The sequence below is a fragment of the Crocuta crocuta genome, unplaced genomic scaffold (assembly GCF_008692635.1).
Source record: "Crocuta crocuta isolate KB4526 unplaced genomic scaffold, BGI_CrCroc_1.0 scaffold323, whole genome shotgun sequence".
Taxonomy (NCBI): Eukaryota; Metazoa; Chordata; class Mammalia; order Carnivora; family Hyaenidae; genus Crocuta; species Crocuta crocuta.
In genome coordinates, this window is record NW_027536465.1 from 3596613 (window position 1) to 3613053 (window position 16441).

Genomic DNA, 16441 nt, shown 5'->3' on the forward strand with positions numbered 1-16441 from the left:
CCCCGGCCGCACCATTTTCTCTCTCCTTCTCTGGGAAATACAGGCCATTCTGTGTGCCCTCCAAGGCCAACTTCCCCTCCGCGCTGGAGCTCCACTTCTCTGCCCCCACTCTCCCCTTTCCCTCCAGGGCTGAGAGGGAGATTGTCTTCACCCCTCCCTGGAGCGGACCTGGGGCTCCATCCTGCTTCCTTCACTTGTGGCTCCATCCTCCGCCCCCTCCCCAGCACGCCCCACCCCCTAAGGCAGGCAGTTTCTCTCCCCTCCGCAGTGTCCCGAGGGCTCCCTCCTTCCTGGCTTTGCTTCTCGAGCCCCCACCTTGTGTCCCCGCTTTCCCTGCTGCTTAAATGGTTGACAGATTCACCCAGGCTCCCAAACCTGGCTTTCTCCATGCACGCGCCCCTCCCCCACTCCGTCTACTCTTTCAAAGCACCCTCTCCCCCTCCCAGCCTGCCCGACCCCTGCCTCCCAGCTAGCTCCCTTCTGTCTCCCAGCCACGTTCGTTTCCTAGAGCCACCCCCAACTCCACTTTGGTCTCCATGGCCCCCCATCCCCAGTGCCCATAGCTGCCCAGCTTTGTCTCACCCCATGGCAATCCCCGCGAGACTCGACAGAGTGCCCGGAACAAGTCAGAGCAGGGTCAGGGAGTGGGAAATGCAAGCTTGAGTGCATGTGTGTGTGCGTGTGCGTTAATATATACGTATCTGTAGCATCAACTTTACCATTATAGCTGTTCAAAAAAAATTTTTTTTACATTTATTTGTTTTTGAGAGACAGAATGAGACAGTGCAGAAGTGGGGTAGGGGCAGAGAGAGGAGACACAGAATCCAAAGCGGGCTCCAGGCTCTGAGCTGTCAGCACAGAGCCCCATGCAGGGCTCCAACCCACGGACTGTGAAATCACGACCTGAGCTGAAGTCAGATGCTTAACTTGCTTAACCGACTGAGCCACCCAGGTGTCCCATTAACTGTTTTTAGATGTACGGTTCAGTGGCTTTGAATACATTCACGTTGCTATGCCACCTTTGCCACCACTCACATCCAGAACTTTCTCCCCACCTCAAATTGTGACCGTCCCCGTTAAACATGAACTCCCTGTTCCCCTTCCCCCCAGCCGCGGTCAACACTATTCTACTTTCTGTCTGTGATTTGCCCACTCCAGGTAGCTCAGTTGAGTGGAATCATACAGCATGTGTCCTTTTGTGTCTGGCTTAGTATCACAGAGCACAATGTCTTCAAGGTTCATGCGTGTGGTAGCAGGTGTGAGAATCTCCTTCCTCTTTAAGGCTGAATGACATTCTGGTGCATGGATACACCCCATTCTGTTTAGCCATTCATCCATTGACGCAGGTCTGGGTTGCTTCTGCCTTTTGCTGTGTGAATAATGCCACTGTGAACGCGGTGTGCCAAAGGCACGCTTTTGAGTCACATCCTTTCTCCGTTACTCACCCGGCTGTGGCCCTATGGTGCCGTCCCCAGGGCCTCGGAGGCCCAGGAGGGCGCCATGAAGGCTGCCCGCCGATGTGGTACATGGTGGCCGGGCTCCCTCGGGTCACAGGCTTGCGGATCAGCCCCTCTTGCCACCCACTTCTCTGGGCAAGAAGATGTTAGTTTCCTCTGGAGCGGCCAGGTGGCCAACACCTTCCCTGTGCTCTTGCTCCACAGTCCGAGATCACCGAGGACTTCCGGGCCCTGAGGAAAACTGCCGAGGATATGAACCTGTTTAAGAGCAATCACCTGTTCTTCCTCCTCCTCCTGGCCCACATCATCGCCATGGAGAGCATTGCCTGGTTCACCATCTTTTACTTTGGCAATGGCTGGATCCCCACCGTCATCACGGCCTTTGTCCTTGCTACCTCTCAGGTGAAGTGTGACCCCCTCACCGGTCACCAGAAGCCCCCACCCCAACTGCCCCAGCTCACAGAGGCCGGCCGCGGGTGCGAGCTGGCGCTGTGAAGGCATTTCTCTCCCCAGGCCCAAGCTGGATGGCTGCAACACGATTATGGCCACCTGTCGGTCTACAAGAAGTCCACATGGAACCACATTGTCCACAAGTTCATCATTGGCCACTTAAAGGTAAATACTAGCAGCCCTGGGCGTCCGTCCATCAGGTCGCGGTTGGCACCGCACTGTCTCGCTCTGTGGAAGCCAAGCCTCTCCTTGGGTCGGTGGCCGTGGCCATGGGGTGATGAGGCAGTTCCACCTGTGAGCAATCTTTTCCCACAGGGCTGCTCGGGGCTCTGAAATTTGGCACCTTCTCCGTTTCTCTGACCTTCCGAGAGCCCTGTCTCCATATTCAACTAGAGCAGGAACACCAGCAAAAAAAAAAAAAAAAAAAAAACTCAGAGGAGAGGCATAGGCTGCTTTAGTATATTGACTCAGTCGATTATATTGTTTACTCCTTATCTAAAGCCTTATCTAGTAAATTCTTTTTAATCTGAAAGGGAGATATTGTCATAGAAGTCTTGAGGTAAGGGACGTCAAATAGCATGATGATCAGCCGGGCCAAAGGGCCAGGGCTGTTGAAAGCTCATAAGTGAATCGTGCCTCCTCTCTCACCCACTTGCAGATGAAGGCGGTAGCCCCACGAGGTGTTACAGCAAGGCGAGTTCGGAAGAAGACAGGCTGGGCTTGCCCATGACCTTGTGCTCATTTGATAGGCTATGTCCTTGGTTTTGGAAATAAGTCCTTGCCGACTCATTCTGAAATAAGTCCTCCCCGACTCAGCCTTTTCCCAGTAACACCCGGCTGCTTCCTGAGAAAGGCTGCGTCCTAAAGAATTCCATCCCTCCTCACCCTGGCTTGGGAAGAGCGATATGTGACGGAGCCCGTGGCTCGCCGGCTGCAGATCTGGTTGGGGGTGAACTGGGGCTGAACTAGTAACGAGCTCCTAAGCGGTTTGCCTGGCCCTGAGCCTGAAGTGGCCTGAGAACCTGGTTTCCTTCCAAAAATTCAGGGGTGAAGGGAGAGGGTGCGCATAGTAGAGTGCTTTGTTTCCTTTTCTACTCTTTTCTGCCGGAGAAAGCCCTCCTCAATGTTGGAAAGTAACATTTCACTCCCAACCCGTGTTCTCCCCGCGCACTTAACAAAGATGGGCTGTGTCCTGTTTCCAGATTCCGGGCGGGAGCCGGGAGGGAGGGCCTGTCCTGCCATGATGTCCCGTGGTCTTTGAAGGGCCCTGGAGCCTAGCTCTTAAGTCAGATGGAAGATGAGGCCAGGACGGAGGACTGGGCTCCATGTAGAACTTGGGTTGATGAAATCAGAGCCCTGGGACACTGGGAAGGCGGGGTACTTGGGCTCAGAGCCTAGAGGAGGTCAAGGACATGGGTTCCGCTCGTGGCTTGCCAGCCCTCTGCTAACTGTGTCCTCGTAGCTCTGTCTAGGCTAGTGGCACAACTGAGCAGGTCACCCCGGGGCGTGTCTGAAATCGCGCGGGCCTACTGTCGTCACACAGCTCCAGACAGATCTTGTTCCATCTGTTCTTCTGGTCCCTTTGCTGAGAAATAAGGGGACTGGCTGCAGGGAGGTCCCCCAGTGCCCTGCCAACTTGGATATTTTAGCACAAGCTGGTGAGGACGGAGAACAGCATGCCGGGAGCCCTGAGGAGCCGGGACCTGCTTCTCACTGGCAGCCAGCTCTGCTCCAGGATTCTAGCATGGGCTCCCCACATCCCGACTCCCCCTGAAGGAGTCCTCCCGACTCCCTCAGCCCTGTCACTTCCAGGGGACATTTCTTCCAGAGGGTGAACTCCAAAGAGTTCTGAGACATCACACCTTGTTTAAAACCCTTTATTATTTAAAAAAAAAAAAAATTTTTTTTACTGTTTAGTTTGGAGAGACAGAGCGTGAGTGAGGGAGGGGTGGAGAGAGAGGGGGAGAGATGATCTGAAGCAGGCTCCCCGCTCTGAGCTGTCAGCACAGAGCCCGACGCGGGGCTCGAACTCACAAACCGAGAGATCATGACCTGAGCCAAAGACGGACACTTAACCGACTGAGCCACCCAGGTGCCCCTGTTTAAAACCCTTTTGTTGTTCATCATTGTCCTGAGGCTGGTGCCATCTAGACACCACATCTGGAGATGGAAACCAGAAAACTGCCAGCCTTTTCACTATATCGTCTCGGGCCACCAGGACTAGGGTTAACGTGAGCGAGGCCCTCGCCCAGGGCACACAATTTAAGAGGACACCAAAAGACTCAGTAATCGAGATGAATAACATTCGAATATATTTTTTAGAAACCAAAAGTAATGCAAAGATAATCGACCGCGAACAAAACAGCAACGTTTTAAATGAAGATCAGGACGGTGCTGAGCCATGTTGGAACCCGAGATACAAGGGAAAATCTGGGCCGGCACCCTGGGGGCTCAAGTCGGTTAAGCATCTGACTCCTGAGTTCGGCTCAGGTCATGATCTCACAGTTTGTGGGACTGAGCCCCGCATCAGGCTCTGCGTTGACAGCAAAGAGCCTGCTTGGGATTCTCTCTCTCCCTCTGTCTCTGCCCCTCCCCTCCCTCACTCGCTCAATAACTTTAAAAGAAAAAAAGGAAAATCCTGTGTCCCATGTACGTGTTCATATCTATTCTTTTTGTAACGGTGGATCTTTTCCCCCAGAACATTAAAGCAGTTGAGAAATATTTAAAAATTGGAAAGTTGGGTGTATTAAAGGTCCCAACATTAAGTTAAAGTATATTGTACCAAAACAGAAGTTGTTATTATTTTACTTTGGTTTAAGTTAGTTAAAATTATTTAAGCTTGTCACACGTTTGAGAGAAATCGTCCAACCTGGCAATTCTCTCCATTGAAAATGAGGCACACCGGGGCACCTAGGTTGGTTGGGCATCCGACTTTGGCTCAGGTCATGATCTCATGGTCCGTGAGTCTGAGCCCTGCATCGGGCTCTGTACTGATGGCTCAGAGCCTGGAGCCTGCTTCAAGTTCTATGTCTCTCTCTCTCTGCCCCTCCCCTGCTTGTGCTCTGTCTTTCTCTCTCTCTCAAAGATAAATAAACATTTACAAAAAGAAGAAGAAAATGAGGCAAACCAAAAAGCAGATTCGGAACCTCATTGATGTGGTTGCATTCATTATAGCCAGGGGTACACAGTTTTCCTTTTCCCTCAGCCTCTGACATGGCTCAGCCCAGGATTATTGGCCGCGGTCCTGGGTCTCTGACTCAACCCAAGGGCCTTTGGCTTCTAGAGGAGTCCGCACCACCCTTTCCCTGACCACCAAGGCCTGCACCTAGCCTCCTCCCTCTGTCTGGAAAGCACCTGTCACACACTCTGCCCAGGGCCCCCTCCTGCCCAGCCTATAGAGGGAGCTAGCCCACTCCCTCCCCCCTCCACCCCCACAGGTTTGCTTCTCTTCCCAGGGACTGTGTCAGTGTGCTGGGGTGCCCTCCTGTCCTTCCCTAGTCGGGGGCTTGCCTCTGGATCACTGCCTCATTCCCAAGGCGGACAGGCTTCTCAGTGTGAAGAATAAGTAGGGCTTTGACTCGTGAAGAACAGAAGAGAATCACAGCAGAAAAACAGCAGGATCAAAGAACATTTTGTCGCTAATCTGTCCAGAGAGAGTGAGATAGCCTCCCTGTCGCTGACTCATCCCTGGGGGTATTCACCGCTCAGCCTTCTTTTCTTCATTTATTCACTCAACAAACATCTCTGGGTTGGTGTATTCTAAGCATCATGTCTATTCATAACATGCCTTGCTCCTCAATTTCTTTGTGCCAGAGATTTTTCCATGTTGACCCTTCCCAGAAGTTGGGTTCCTCTGGCTGGAAAGGCAAATGTGTCATCATCTGATTCAATTGGCGCCCCAGTCCTCCGAACTCACACACACTGACATTTTTTTGGAGGGTGGGGAGAGGCTCTGATGGATTTTGAGACCCACCTGCTCACAGGTCTCTGCAAAGGCCTCAGCTGTTCATAGCCGTGTGAGCCTGTGACTGATAGTGTCCAGAGAACGTATCTGTGCCAAAAGTATCTCCCAAGTAAAATGTTTTAGCACCCAGGGCTTTTTGCACATGGCCAGACCGTTGGCCAGAGCATTGATTGATCCGGCAGTGGTTCCCCAGTAAAGAGAGAAACGTCAGGAGGTCTTAATTTCCTTTTGCGGGCCACAGGGCAAGTTTGGGGGATGGGCATGCCTCCAGAGCGTGGTGAGAGCTCGAGTTGGTGAACCCGAACTTTGTGACCTTGAAGTACACACTTCCGTAATGGCTTCTTGTCTCCTAGGATCATGGCTTTATATTTACATATTAGAGCCTGGAAGCTCTTAACCTGTTCGTGTTTGAGGTTGTTTCTTAAGCCCTCCATCTGGCCTTGCGGGTGTGACCTCGCTGGTCCTCACCCCTCAGTACGGCAGCCTGTCTGGCTGTGGGGTCGCCTCTTGCCAGCTGCTGCTGATGTGTTCACAGATTTATGCAACTGTTGTCACTGCCAATTTGAGAACGTCCTCATCGCTCCCCAAAGAAACCTCCAACCTCATGGCTGCCCCCTCATCCCTCATCCCTCCCATCCATTGCCCACCCCTAGCCCTAGGCAACCACTTCTCTTTCTATGTCTATATTCTCTATTCCGGACGTTACGTATAAACGGAATCATGTTCGTGGTCCTTTGTGTCTGCCGTCACCCACTTAGCAGGACGTTCTCAAGGTTCCCCCACGTGGGAGCAGATATCAGTGCCTCACACCTTTTTGTGGCCTGGCTAAATGGTATCCCGCCATGCGGACCTACAGCGTTTTAGTTATCCAGCCATCAGCATGATGGTCGAGAGGCTGTTTCCACTTTTTGGTTCTTTTGAATAATGGGAACGTTGGTGTCCAATGTTGTGTGGCCGTGTTTTCGTTTCTCTTGGGTACATGCCTGGGAGTGGAATCAGAGGCCAAAGAATAGAGCCCACTTCTTACCGTTGTCCGAAACGGAAGTGTCTCTCCTTGTAGGACATGGCATGTGGGGGACGTGCAGAGGATGAGGGGTGTGGAGGCTCACCCCTGGTGCTAGCAGAGGCCAAGGCGATCACCATGCGGCCTAGCACCCACCATCCTTGCTCATATTGCTGTGGGGGTTGGGGAAATGGGGCCTGGAGGGCAGCATGGCTTGGCCTCACTCAGAAGCCCTGGTTTCAGTCCAGACTCAGTACCCACAGGACTGCATTCTGATGTTCGAAGGGGCCCGAGGCCCCACGTATGATGGCGAAGTCAGCCCTGACCATTGACACTCCTAGGAACGGGACCCCCCCCATAACTGTGCCACTCACCCCGTTTTCCCCCACAGGGTGCCTCTGCCAACTGGTGGAATCATCGTCACTTCCAGCACCACGCCAAGCCCAACATCTTCCACAAGGATCCGGATGTCAACATGCTGCATGTATTTGTCCTGGGCGAATGGCAGCCCATTGAGGTACGATGAAGGGTCAATGTGGACGTGGGAACTGTTTGGCCTGATGTGAGACCAGAGAAGGAATCCTGGGGGTTGAAGAGCCATCCAAATGCATTTGCATGGAAACTTTTCCTGAATTATTCAAGCTGGAATTTCTGCGGAATGGCCTCATGTGTAAATAACAGATCAACTCCTTATCGGTGTTAGATGCCTCTCTGCCTCCCATGGGCTGGGAAAGACTGTTTTCTGGCTTGTTTCTTCCTGGGGGCAAAGGAAACCTGGTTGCAGTTTAGCAGGGAGGCAAAGTTCCAGAGCTCAAGCTAGTCCCCCAAAGATCAGCTCAGGGAAGCCTTATTTGGAGAGTCACAGTCCTCGATGCTGAGAGGGGCCCTGGCGTGGTCTGGGCCAACCTCCTTCACCATAGGTGACAGAGTGAGGCTCAGTGGAAGGAGGGGGTGGGTTCAGGATCACATAGTTTAGTGGTTGGTCTGGGATGAGGCCCCAGATCTGACAGCCAAGTCCTTTCCCTTCCACTCCACCACACTGCCTTATTTTTATGTTAGTTCATCTTTTATTATAAATATAGACTTAAACCCATTACAAGCATTTAAGTAGCACATAAATACACAAAATGACAAAGTGAATCACCTATTATCTCCATATCCCAAATCTCATACCCTGAGGGTGACCACTAATGACCATTAATGACAACATATAAATTCTTCCAGATGTCTTTCTTAAAAACCAAAATTAAAACTTAGATGTTCTTGGAGACCCTGGGTGGCTCAGTGGATTAAGTGTCTGACTCTTGATATTGGCTCAGATGGTGATCTCATGGTCATAGGATCGAGCCCCAAGTTGGGCTCCATGATGACAGTGTGGAGCCTGTTTGGGATCCTCTCTCTCCCTCTTTCTCTCTGCTCCTTCCCCACTCATACTCACTGGGGCGCATTCCCTCTCTCTCTCTTGTTTTTCACTCTCTCCCTCTCAAAAATAAATAAACTTTAGGGGTACCTGTGTTTCAGCATCCGACTTTGGCTCAGGTCATGATCTTTTTATTTGAGGGTCCGAGCCCCGCGTCGGGCTCTGTGCTGACAGCTCAGAGCCTGAAGCCTGCTTTGGATTCTGTGTGTCCCACTCTGTCTGCCCCTGCCCCCACTCACTCCAGAGCCCCCACTCAAAAATAAATAAACGTTAAAAATAATAAATAAATAAATAAATAAACTTAAAAAACAAAACAACATAAAAAAACTTAGACATTCTGTACTGCAACTTGCCACCTTACATGGACCTCTTTCTGGGAGTCCCAAGTACCTCGGACTTCGCCCAGGTCCTCTTTTCACTAAAAGCACCTCCGGTGCATTTAAAGAATGCCCTCATTTAACACATTTTTTTTTTTTTTTTTAGCAAGTAGACCTCCTAGGGAACAGCCTCTATGTTAGGGTTTAATTTACCGAAAAAATCTACATCTGCTTTGCTATTTGTAAACATGGTGATAGGATGAGTTTAGAAGTTTCTCGTTGCTCTTGTAACAGTTCCCATTTCAGTTCCTTCCACCCAAGAGGACATTGGAGCGGAAACCTGGGCTTCCCGTGGCGTGGTCACTGCCGAGGAAATTAGCCAAAAGTTGGTACTTTGGAAGCGAGGAGCCTCTGTGACCGGGCAGGGATTACACTCTGCCGAAGCACACGCTTGCCTGTTTCTTCTCGGAAACAGTTTTCGGGCTTGGATCAGAGGTGTCCAGACCGTGGAGCTGACGATCTTGGGGCCCCAGTGAGCAAGGACAGAGGCTCCCCTTTCTCCATGAGGCTTAATGTCCTAGAGTCGTTGGGTGTCCCGTCAGATGCTCTCTGTGTCCCTGACGACAGAAGTCTAGTCCCACCAGCTCTGCTGGCAGGAAGTCGTCTTTCCTCTCTGCTGCGTGGTGGCCGGTGAAACCTCTTCCCACACCTCCTCTCCCTATAGACACTTCTGGAATGCCGGCTTTGGGGCAGGTGCTGCAGAGGGTGGTTTCAGGGATCTGGTTATCTGATCGACAGTAGCATTTGAGAGACCACAGCCTGGGCCAGTCGCCCAGGTCCCAGGATCTTTTCTTTTCTTTTTTAATGTTTATTTCTTTATTTTGAGAGAGAAAAAGTGGGGGAGGGACAGAGAGAAAGGAAGAGAGAGAGAGAGCGAATCCCAAGCAGGCTCCAAGAACTCACCATCTCACAAACGGTGAGATCGTGACCTGAGCCAAAATCAAGAGTCAGAAGCTTAACCAATTGAGCCCCCCAGACCCCCCCCAGGCCTTAGGGCCTTGAGCTGACCTCTGGCCTCCAGAGCAAGGACATGGGGCCCTTATCTCCAGGCCCAGATAAACAAACTGACTCCAAAGGGCTGCGTCGTATGGAGAAATGTAACCAGCAGGGGCCTCAGCAGTGAGGCCCCTTTTCTGGTTAGTTATCTGCCTTCTGGTCTTATTTAAGACTTCCAGGAGGCTTTTGTTTGTTTGATGTAGCAAGATGTATTCATTTCTTCCCCCCCTGCAGATTCTTTTAATTTCTTTTATGCTCAGAAAGTTCTTTAAAAAAAAAAAAAGATTTTAAATAATCTCTACACCCAGTGTGGGGTTCGAACTCCCAACCTCAAAATCAAGAGTCACCCACTTTACCAACTGAGCCAGGCAGGCGCCCCGAGAAAAGTTCTTCATACATATTATTTTCAGTGTCTCGTGGCTTCACTTTTTTTAATGCCTTATTTATTTTTGAGAGAGAGAGAGAGACAGGGTGAGCAGGGGAGGATCAGAGAGAGAGGGAGACACAGAATTGGAAGCAGGCTCTAGGCTCTGAGCTGGCTGTCAGCACAGAGCCGGACACAGGGCTTGAACCCATGAATGGTGAGATCATGACCTGAGCCGAAGCCGGACGCTCAACCAACTGAGCGCCCCACGGGGCTTCACTTTTGAATTATTTCACTTTGGCCAAACAGGCTGTGGGTAGGCTAGTGTCCTTCCTTCACATTTGTCTGCAGTCAGCCAGTTTTCCCAGCACCCCCATCAGCATTCAAGGCCCCTCCCGTGTGGCCCCTAATAACTTCCCGGAAGCTTGTGAGTGGGCTGCCGTTCCATTCTTGGAGAGAACAGACGCCCCATACTCAGTCCCCCCATCCAGCAGTAAGGCGTCTTTCTCCAATTGCTCAAGCCCCTTTTTATTTCTCATAGAAAAGTTTTATGCTTTTCTTTAGATGCCTCATGGGTGGTTCTCGTTCAATTTCACCCTGGACATTTTCTCTGTTGGTTATTGGGGCTTCTCCAATGTTCAGGGAAGTTGTTGATATTTGATTGTTATCTTCATGTCCAGCTGGTGTCCACTCAGTCCTCTGGGTTTTGTTTTTTGGGGGGGGAAGAACTTTAAAAAAAAAGTTTGTTTGAGAGAGAGAATAGGGGAAGGGCAGAGAGAGAGAGAAGGAGAGAGAGAATCGCAAGCAGGCTCTGCGCTGTCACCACAGACCCCCTACACGGGGTGGAGTGGGGGTGAGGGTCTCGATCGCACAAACCAGGACATTGTGACCTGAGCCGAAATCAAGAGTTGGACACTTAACAGACTGAACCCCCACAGGCGCCCCACTCAGGCCTCTTTGTGATTTGAGATTTCTCAGCCGTTGACTCTGAGTTTCCCGGGTAGACAATTCTCTCCTTGAAAATAATGAAGATGTACTCTTTCTATATCTTTTTTTTTTTTTAATATTTTTTATTTATTTCTAGGAGAGAGAGAGAGAGAGACAGCGTGAGCAGGGGAGGGTCAGAGAGAGAGGGAGTCACAGACTGAAACAGGCTCCAGGCTCTGAGCTGGCAGTCAGCACAGAGCCCGACGCGGGGCTCGAACCCACGAACCGCGAGATCATGACCTAAGCGAAAGTCGGACGCTCAACCGACTAAGCCACCCAGGCGCCCCGAAGATGTACTCTTTCTAATAGCTCCACACTCTGGTTTCTGGTTTGGGTGTTCTGACATTACTAGAACTTCCAGAACAGAGTCACGTGGCGGTGAGCTCAGGGGTGCCTCCGCTCGCCCGTGTATCTATCTGTCGCATCCTGAGGGGAATGGTGAGGCCATTATCCCAGTGGCGCTGTAAGCGGGTTTTCAGAAGCCACCAGTGTTTGCGCTCCCCTCCGCCCCCCTACTCCCCGCCACCTGACATCCCGCTTTTCCGCCCATCTGGGACGGGGAGGCTGTCCCTGCCCCGCTGCCTGTCTTCCTGCTCCAGGCAGACCTTTGCAAACAGTCCTCCCTTACAACGACCACGGCCCTCCTCTTGGGGCCCACGGACTGGAGTCTTGCCATTCTGCGCATGCCTGAGGTGGCCGCGTGGCCCATTTCTCTCTGTGAGCCTGCAGGTTCCCAGAGGCCGGGACTGGGCTCAGCGACAGCTCCCCTCCCCCAACCCTGAACAGACAAGGAAGGCCCTTGTCGTTCCTCAAACATTTTGTTCCAAAGCTGAAAAGTCCCCCGCACATGCCCCTGGCGCGCACTCAGCCTGTCAGCCAGGCCTGGCCTGTGGTCTGTGGGGGGGAAGCCAGGCCACCGGAGCTGGCCCTGGCCCCCTGCCCCTGCTTGCGTCCCCTGGGAGCCTCAGCTTGGGACTGCGTCAAAGGGAGCCCCGTGTGTGACACCATTTTCTCTTCTGGACCACGACAAGCCACCTGGCCTGAGTGAGAGCACCCTCTGTCTTTCCTGCGGCTTACTTATGACAACCCTGCCACCTGAGCTTTCTTTTCCCCCTGTGTGTGCTGAGGACTCTCCTGGAGAGGAGGTGTGGGGGTTCTCCAGGCTTTGCGGCCCCCGGTGGGGAGGAGGGCCGACTCTGACTGAGTCCACGCGCCTAGCAACCGTGCCGAGCACCGTAGGCAGCGTATGGCTTAACCTTTGCTTAACCACGAAGCGGGAGCTATCATCACGCCCATTTCACAGATGCAAGAGCGAAGGCCAGGAGACATGAAATGAGTCACTTGAGGTCGTAGCTAGAAAAGACAGCAGCAGCATCCAAACCCAGGCTGTCTTGCCCCTGAGCCAGGGCTCCTGGGTCCTGCCGGAACCTGCCCAGGGCACCACCTACTGGACACCCAGGAAAATGGGCCACCCCAGCTTTCTGATGAGTTGCGATGCAGGGAGAAGGCACTTACTCCCGGCCTTGTATGTTCTCAAGCCCCTCTGCCTGCCTCCCCTGCGCCCACAACTTCTAGGGCAAAGAGCCAGCAAGTCAGCCACACGTCGCCAGACTGCGTGTGCACTCACTGGTTGTGAGAGGGCCAGCCTCGCCCTGACAGATGGCCTTGCCCCTGCCCCGGCTGAGGTCATCGAGATGGGAACGTGCAGTGATGTGCAGCGACGTTTTGGTGTGTCCCTGCACACCGCTGCACATGTGGCTGTGACGGTAGTTCGCGGTTCGGTTCATGGTCCCAAAGTCCCATTATATCCACTTCATGTGCCGGCCCCTCAACAGCTCTGGGCTGGGCTGGTCTCCAGACCCCCGCCCGCCTCGATGACTAAGGACTCAAAGCTCATGGCAGGGCAGGCGAGGGTGTGTGTGAAGCAATCTGCTCAAATACTGCATTGTTTCCGAATCCCAAGCCCTTCCTCCCTAAGCCTGGGGACACAGGATCTGACAGGGAGGCCCACTACTGCCCAAGGGACAGCGGGGCAGGGGGCCAGGGCCCCGGCAGCGCCTGTGGGACACTCTGCAGCATGGGGGGGGGGTACCTATGGGAGCCAGTGGGGGCTGGGGGAGTGGCAGCCCATTGATCTCTGTCACTCCCCACAGGTCACCAGAAAGCAATGAAACTAGCGACTTACTACAGAAATGCAATGTCAGATGAATTCCCCTGTGCCCCCACCCCCTCAGCAGCTTAGTCACCCCCATGTCCTTCTATGGGGACCCTCTGGTCTACCCACCTGTCTGGGCTACCCTTGAGGTTCACTTCCCGAGTGGAGTCTAATTAGCCTGCAAGGGTCCTCCGGGCCTGAGGCCACCTCCTGGGATGACCTGTGGGGCAGAGATGTGCCTGGGAGGGCCCCTGTCCAGGGCCGAGAAGCCTGCAGACTCGGGCTGGGCCTGTGGGCCTGTTTCCTGGCTTCTAGGGGGAGGTTAGAGCAGGATCCAATGGCCCGTTCCGCAGGCCACATGCTCCCCGGAACCCTGGACCATAGCGTCCCCCCCCACCCCCACCCTTCCACTGGCCACTGAGAAACCTTCCAAGGCCGCCTCCTTGTCCTCCTCGGCTGGGACCTCCAAGGCCAGCCACGGCCCTGGCCTTAGTGACCATCTTCGTGCAAATGGCCGCACTTTCTGGGGATGAGTGAGACCCTTGCCAAGGTACAGGAGGCCCCACGGAACAAAGGGATCCCTTCTAGTGGTGCTTCGGCCAGAAGTGTCGTGACCATGACCCCTGGTGCCAAGACGCCCGTCCTGGGGACAGCCTGGGCTTCCTTCCCACCAGGGCTCCTCCTTTCAAGAGTCATGGGCCCTGCCTGTGATTTTGACAGTCACTTCCGTCTCTGCTCTCGCCTGGAGATGGGAGCATTGGATGGCCAATATCCAAGGTCTCTCTATCTGTTATGTGCTCTCCTCTTCTGACTGCGACAAATAGGAATGATCACCTTCAGAGGGATGGAACCAGGGAAGGGTGGGTGAGGGGCAGGGTCCAAGGGCCAGCACCTGGCATTTATGCCCATGTTCTCATTGGCTCCTCTTCACGACCAGTGATTTGGGTGCCGAACGGGGCTCGGAGAGACTAAGTGACCTGTGCAGGTCCAAGCCCAGCCTCCCCATGTGGCCTTTCAGCATCGGCACTGAGCAGGAGCCACGCCTAGAGCATCATCTTATGGTCTCAGTCCCCAAGGAGTAAGGCGGGTTGGTCTCCAGAGGACTGGACCCTAGAATTAAGGGCTCCTGGGCTCCCCTACGGGCTCGTGCTCAGCATGGCCAAAGCAGCTTTGTACAGTGAGGGCGCCCAAGCCCAAGCGTGGCACTCCTTGCTCGGAGTGTCCGGCATCGGGGTGCCCTGGCTGGGACCAGGTGACTACGTGTGGCCTCTCTGGCCTTCAGGCATCCTCAACAGAGAGGCATCCGCCTGGGGAAAGTGATTAGCTTTGCAGGAGGCTTCGGGGGGAGGGGGGAGATTGGGGAGGATCTGCTCCTGCCCTGGTGACTGTAAACAATTCCCCTGGCCCTTACCTGGGTCCTCCGGGCTGCTGTGGGCTCTGGGGGAGCTCCCCAGGGTTCCCCGGGAGCTTTTCTCCCCATCAAAGGAGTGGAGGCTGTTCAAGGAGCTCCCTTTGTGGCCCGATGTGAGTTGTTTAGCTGTGTGCTCACTCCATAAACATTTAGTGCCTGCCATGTGGCTTTCTTGGGCCAGATCCCAGCTGGGCCCATTTCAGAGGCTGGTGCTTCTGAGGCTGAGGCTCAGGGTCAAATCATTGTCCAAGTCCACATGAGAAATAGGAGCCCAGAGGGCCAGAGGGGCTCAGCCTTGGGGGTCCCAGGCTGCAGACGGATAGGAGAAGGGTGGTGGCCGCTGAGCGGTTGGGAGGCCTGGGTGGCTGGAGCCTGAGGGGTGACGGGCGCTCACTCTCTCTCCGCTCTCCTCAGTACGGCAAGAAGAAGCTGAAATACCTACCTTACAACCACCAGCACGAGTACTTCTTCCTGAGTGAGTGCCGGGGCAGCCCCACAACCACACCCCAGAACGGTCATCTGTCCACTCTCATCTGACACCCCTTAGGACCCAGAAATCGCCCCTAAGCCTGTTAGAGCAGGATGGGCCGGCAGCAAACAGAGTCCCCAGCAAACGGCTCCTGGCCCATGACACAGATGGGGCACAGACCCAGGGTCCCGCACTCGGGGGGTCCCCAGGCGGGGAGGGGGGACGCGGGCTGGAGGGAGGGGGCATCTGCTCCTCAGGCACAGGTCGCTGCCTCTGCCTGTGAGCTGCAGAGCTGGGCCCCCCCTTTCAGGGCTCGGCCCAACTCCCCACGGACCTTCCAGCCTCTAAGCACCTCTGTTCTCCCCGCAGTCGGGCCGCCTCTGCTCATCCCCGTGTACTTCCAATACCAGATCATCATGACCATGATCTCACGCAGAGACTGGGTGGTGAGTCAAGGGGTACAGCTGGCCAGGGGTGTGGGGGGACGGGAGCAGGTGGGCCCGGGGGCCTGCCCTGCCCCCCTCAGGGAGGGGGGCTGCCTTGTCACTCTCAGGAAGGGACCCTCTTTAAAGCTACCAGGAGCCAGGGAGGCCCCAGCGCCCCAGCCCTACACATTCCCCCCCGCCCACACACACACACACCAAGGGAGCGCAGCGGGGGGCCACTGCCTTTGCAGAGCTCCCTCAGAAAGTTCCCGAAGGCGACATGATGAGAGCCAAACCCGGCCCGCTGCTCCGACAATTGCCCCCGTGCAGCCCCAAGACCCGCTGAGCCAGGGCTCACTGCGCTCTATGTGGGGACTGGAGAGCAGATGGCACTGGCTCAGATGACAGGTGCATTCGTTTGCTGCGGCTGCACAAGAAAGGAGCACAGACCAAGTGGCAGTTCTGTCCCACAACAGAGACGAATCTCCCACAGTTCTGGGGGCTAGAAGTCCGAGGTGAGGTGTTGGTGACATAGGTCCTCTGAGGGCTGTTAAGGAGGACCAGGTCCCGGCCAGTCTCCTTCACTTGTGGGCAGTGAGCTCCTCTGCGTGTGCCCCTTGTCATCCCCCCTGTATGCATCCGTATCTGTGTCCGGTAACATCAAGCTTGGGCTATCTTCAGATTCTATGTCCAGAGAGAGCAGAGACCGGCAGGAGGGGACCCGGAGAGGGGCCGTCCAGTGTGGCGCATGCCCCGGTCCTTGGCTTTATGTAGACGTGCAGGCATGATTGTCAGCAAAAGGTTGATAGAATGACCCGGATGGAGGCATCACCACAGGCAGAGCCTTGCCTGTGGCAGAGAATGGCTCCCTGGGACCGAGATGGGGCCCCCTTGCCCTGGAGACCAAGTAGAGAGTCACTTAGGTATTGCTGGTCCTTTTTTTTTTTTTTTTTTGAAAATTTT

At 54.2% G+C, this 16441-nt stretch overlaps 1 protein-coding gene across 1 annotated transcript in view; it reads left to right on the top strand.

Moving 5' to 3' along the window:
* Window positions 1-16441, top strand: part of FADS2 (fatty acid desaturase 2) — a 32602-nt gene that overhangs the window by 8289 nt on the left and 7872 nt on the right. The window contains exons 3-7 of the mRNA XM_077748762.1: window positions 1662-1859; window positions 1971-2072; window positions 7266-7391; window positions 14999-15059; window positions 15423-15499. Of these exons, the coding sequence (XP_077604888.1) occupies window positions 1662-1859; window positions 1971-2072; window positions 7266-7391; window positions 14999-15059; window positions 15423-15499 (564 nt within the window). The remainder of the gene's footprint in view (window positions 1-1661; window positions 1860-1970; window positions 2073-7265; window positions 7392-14998; window positions 15060-15422; window positions 15500-16441) is intronic.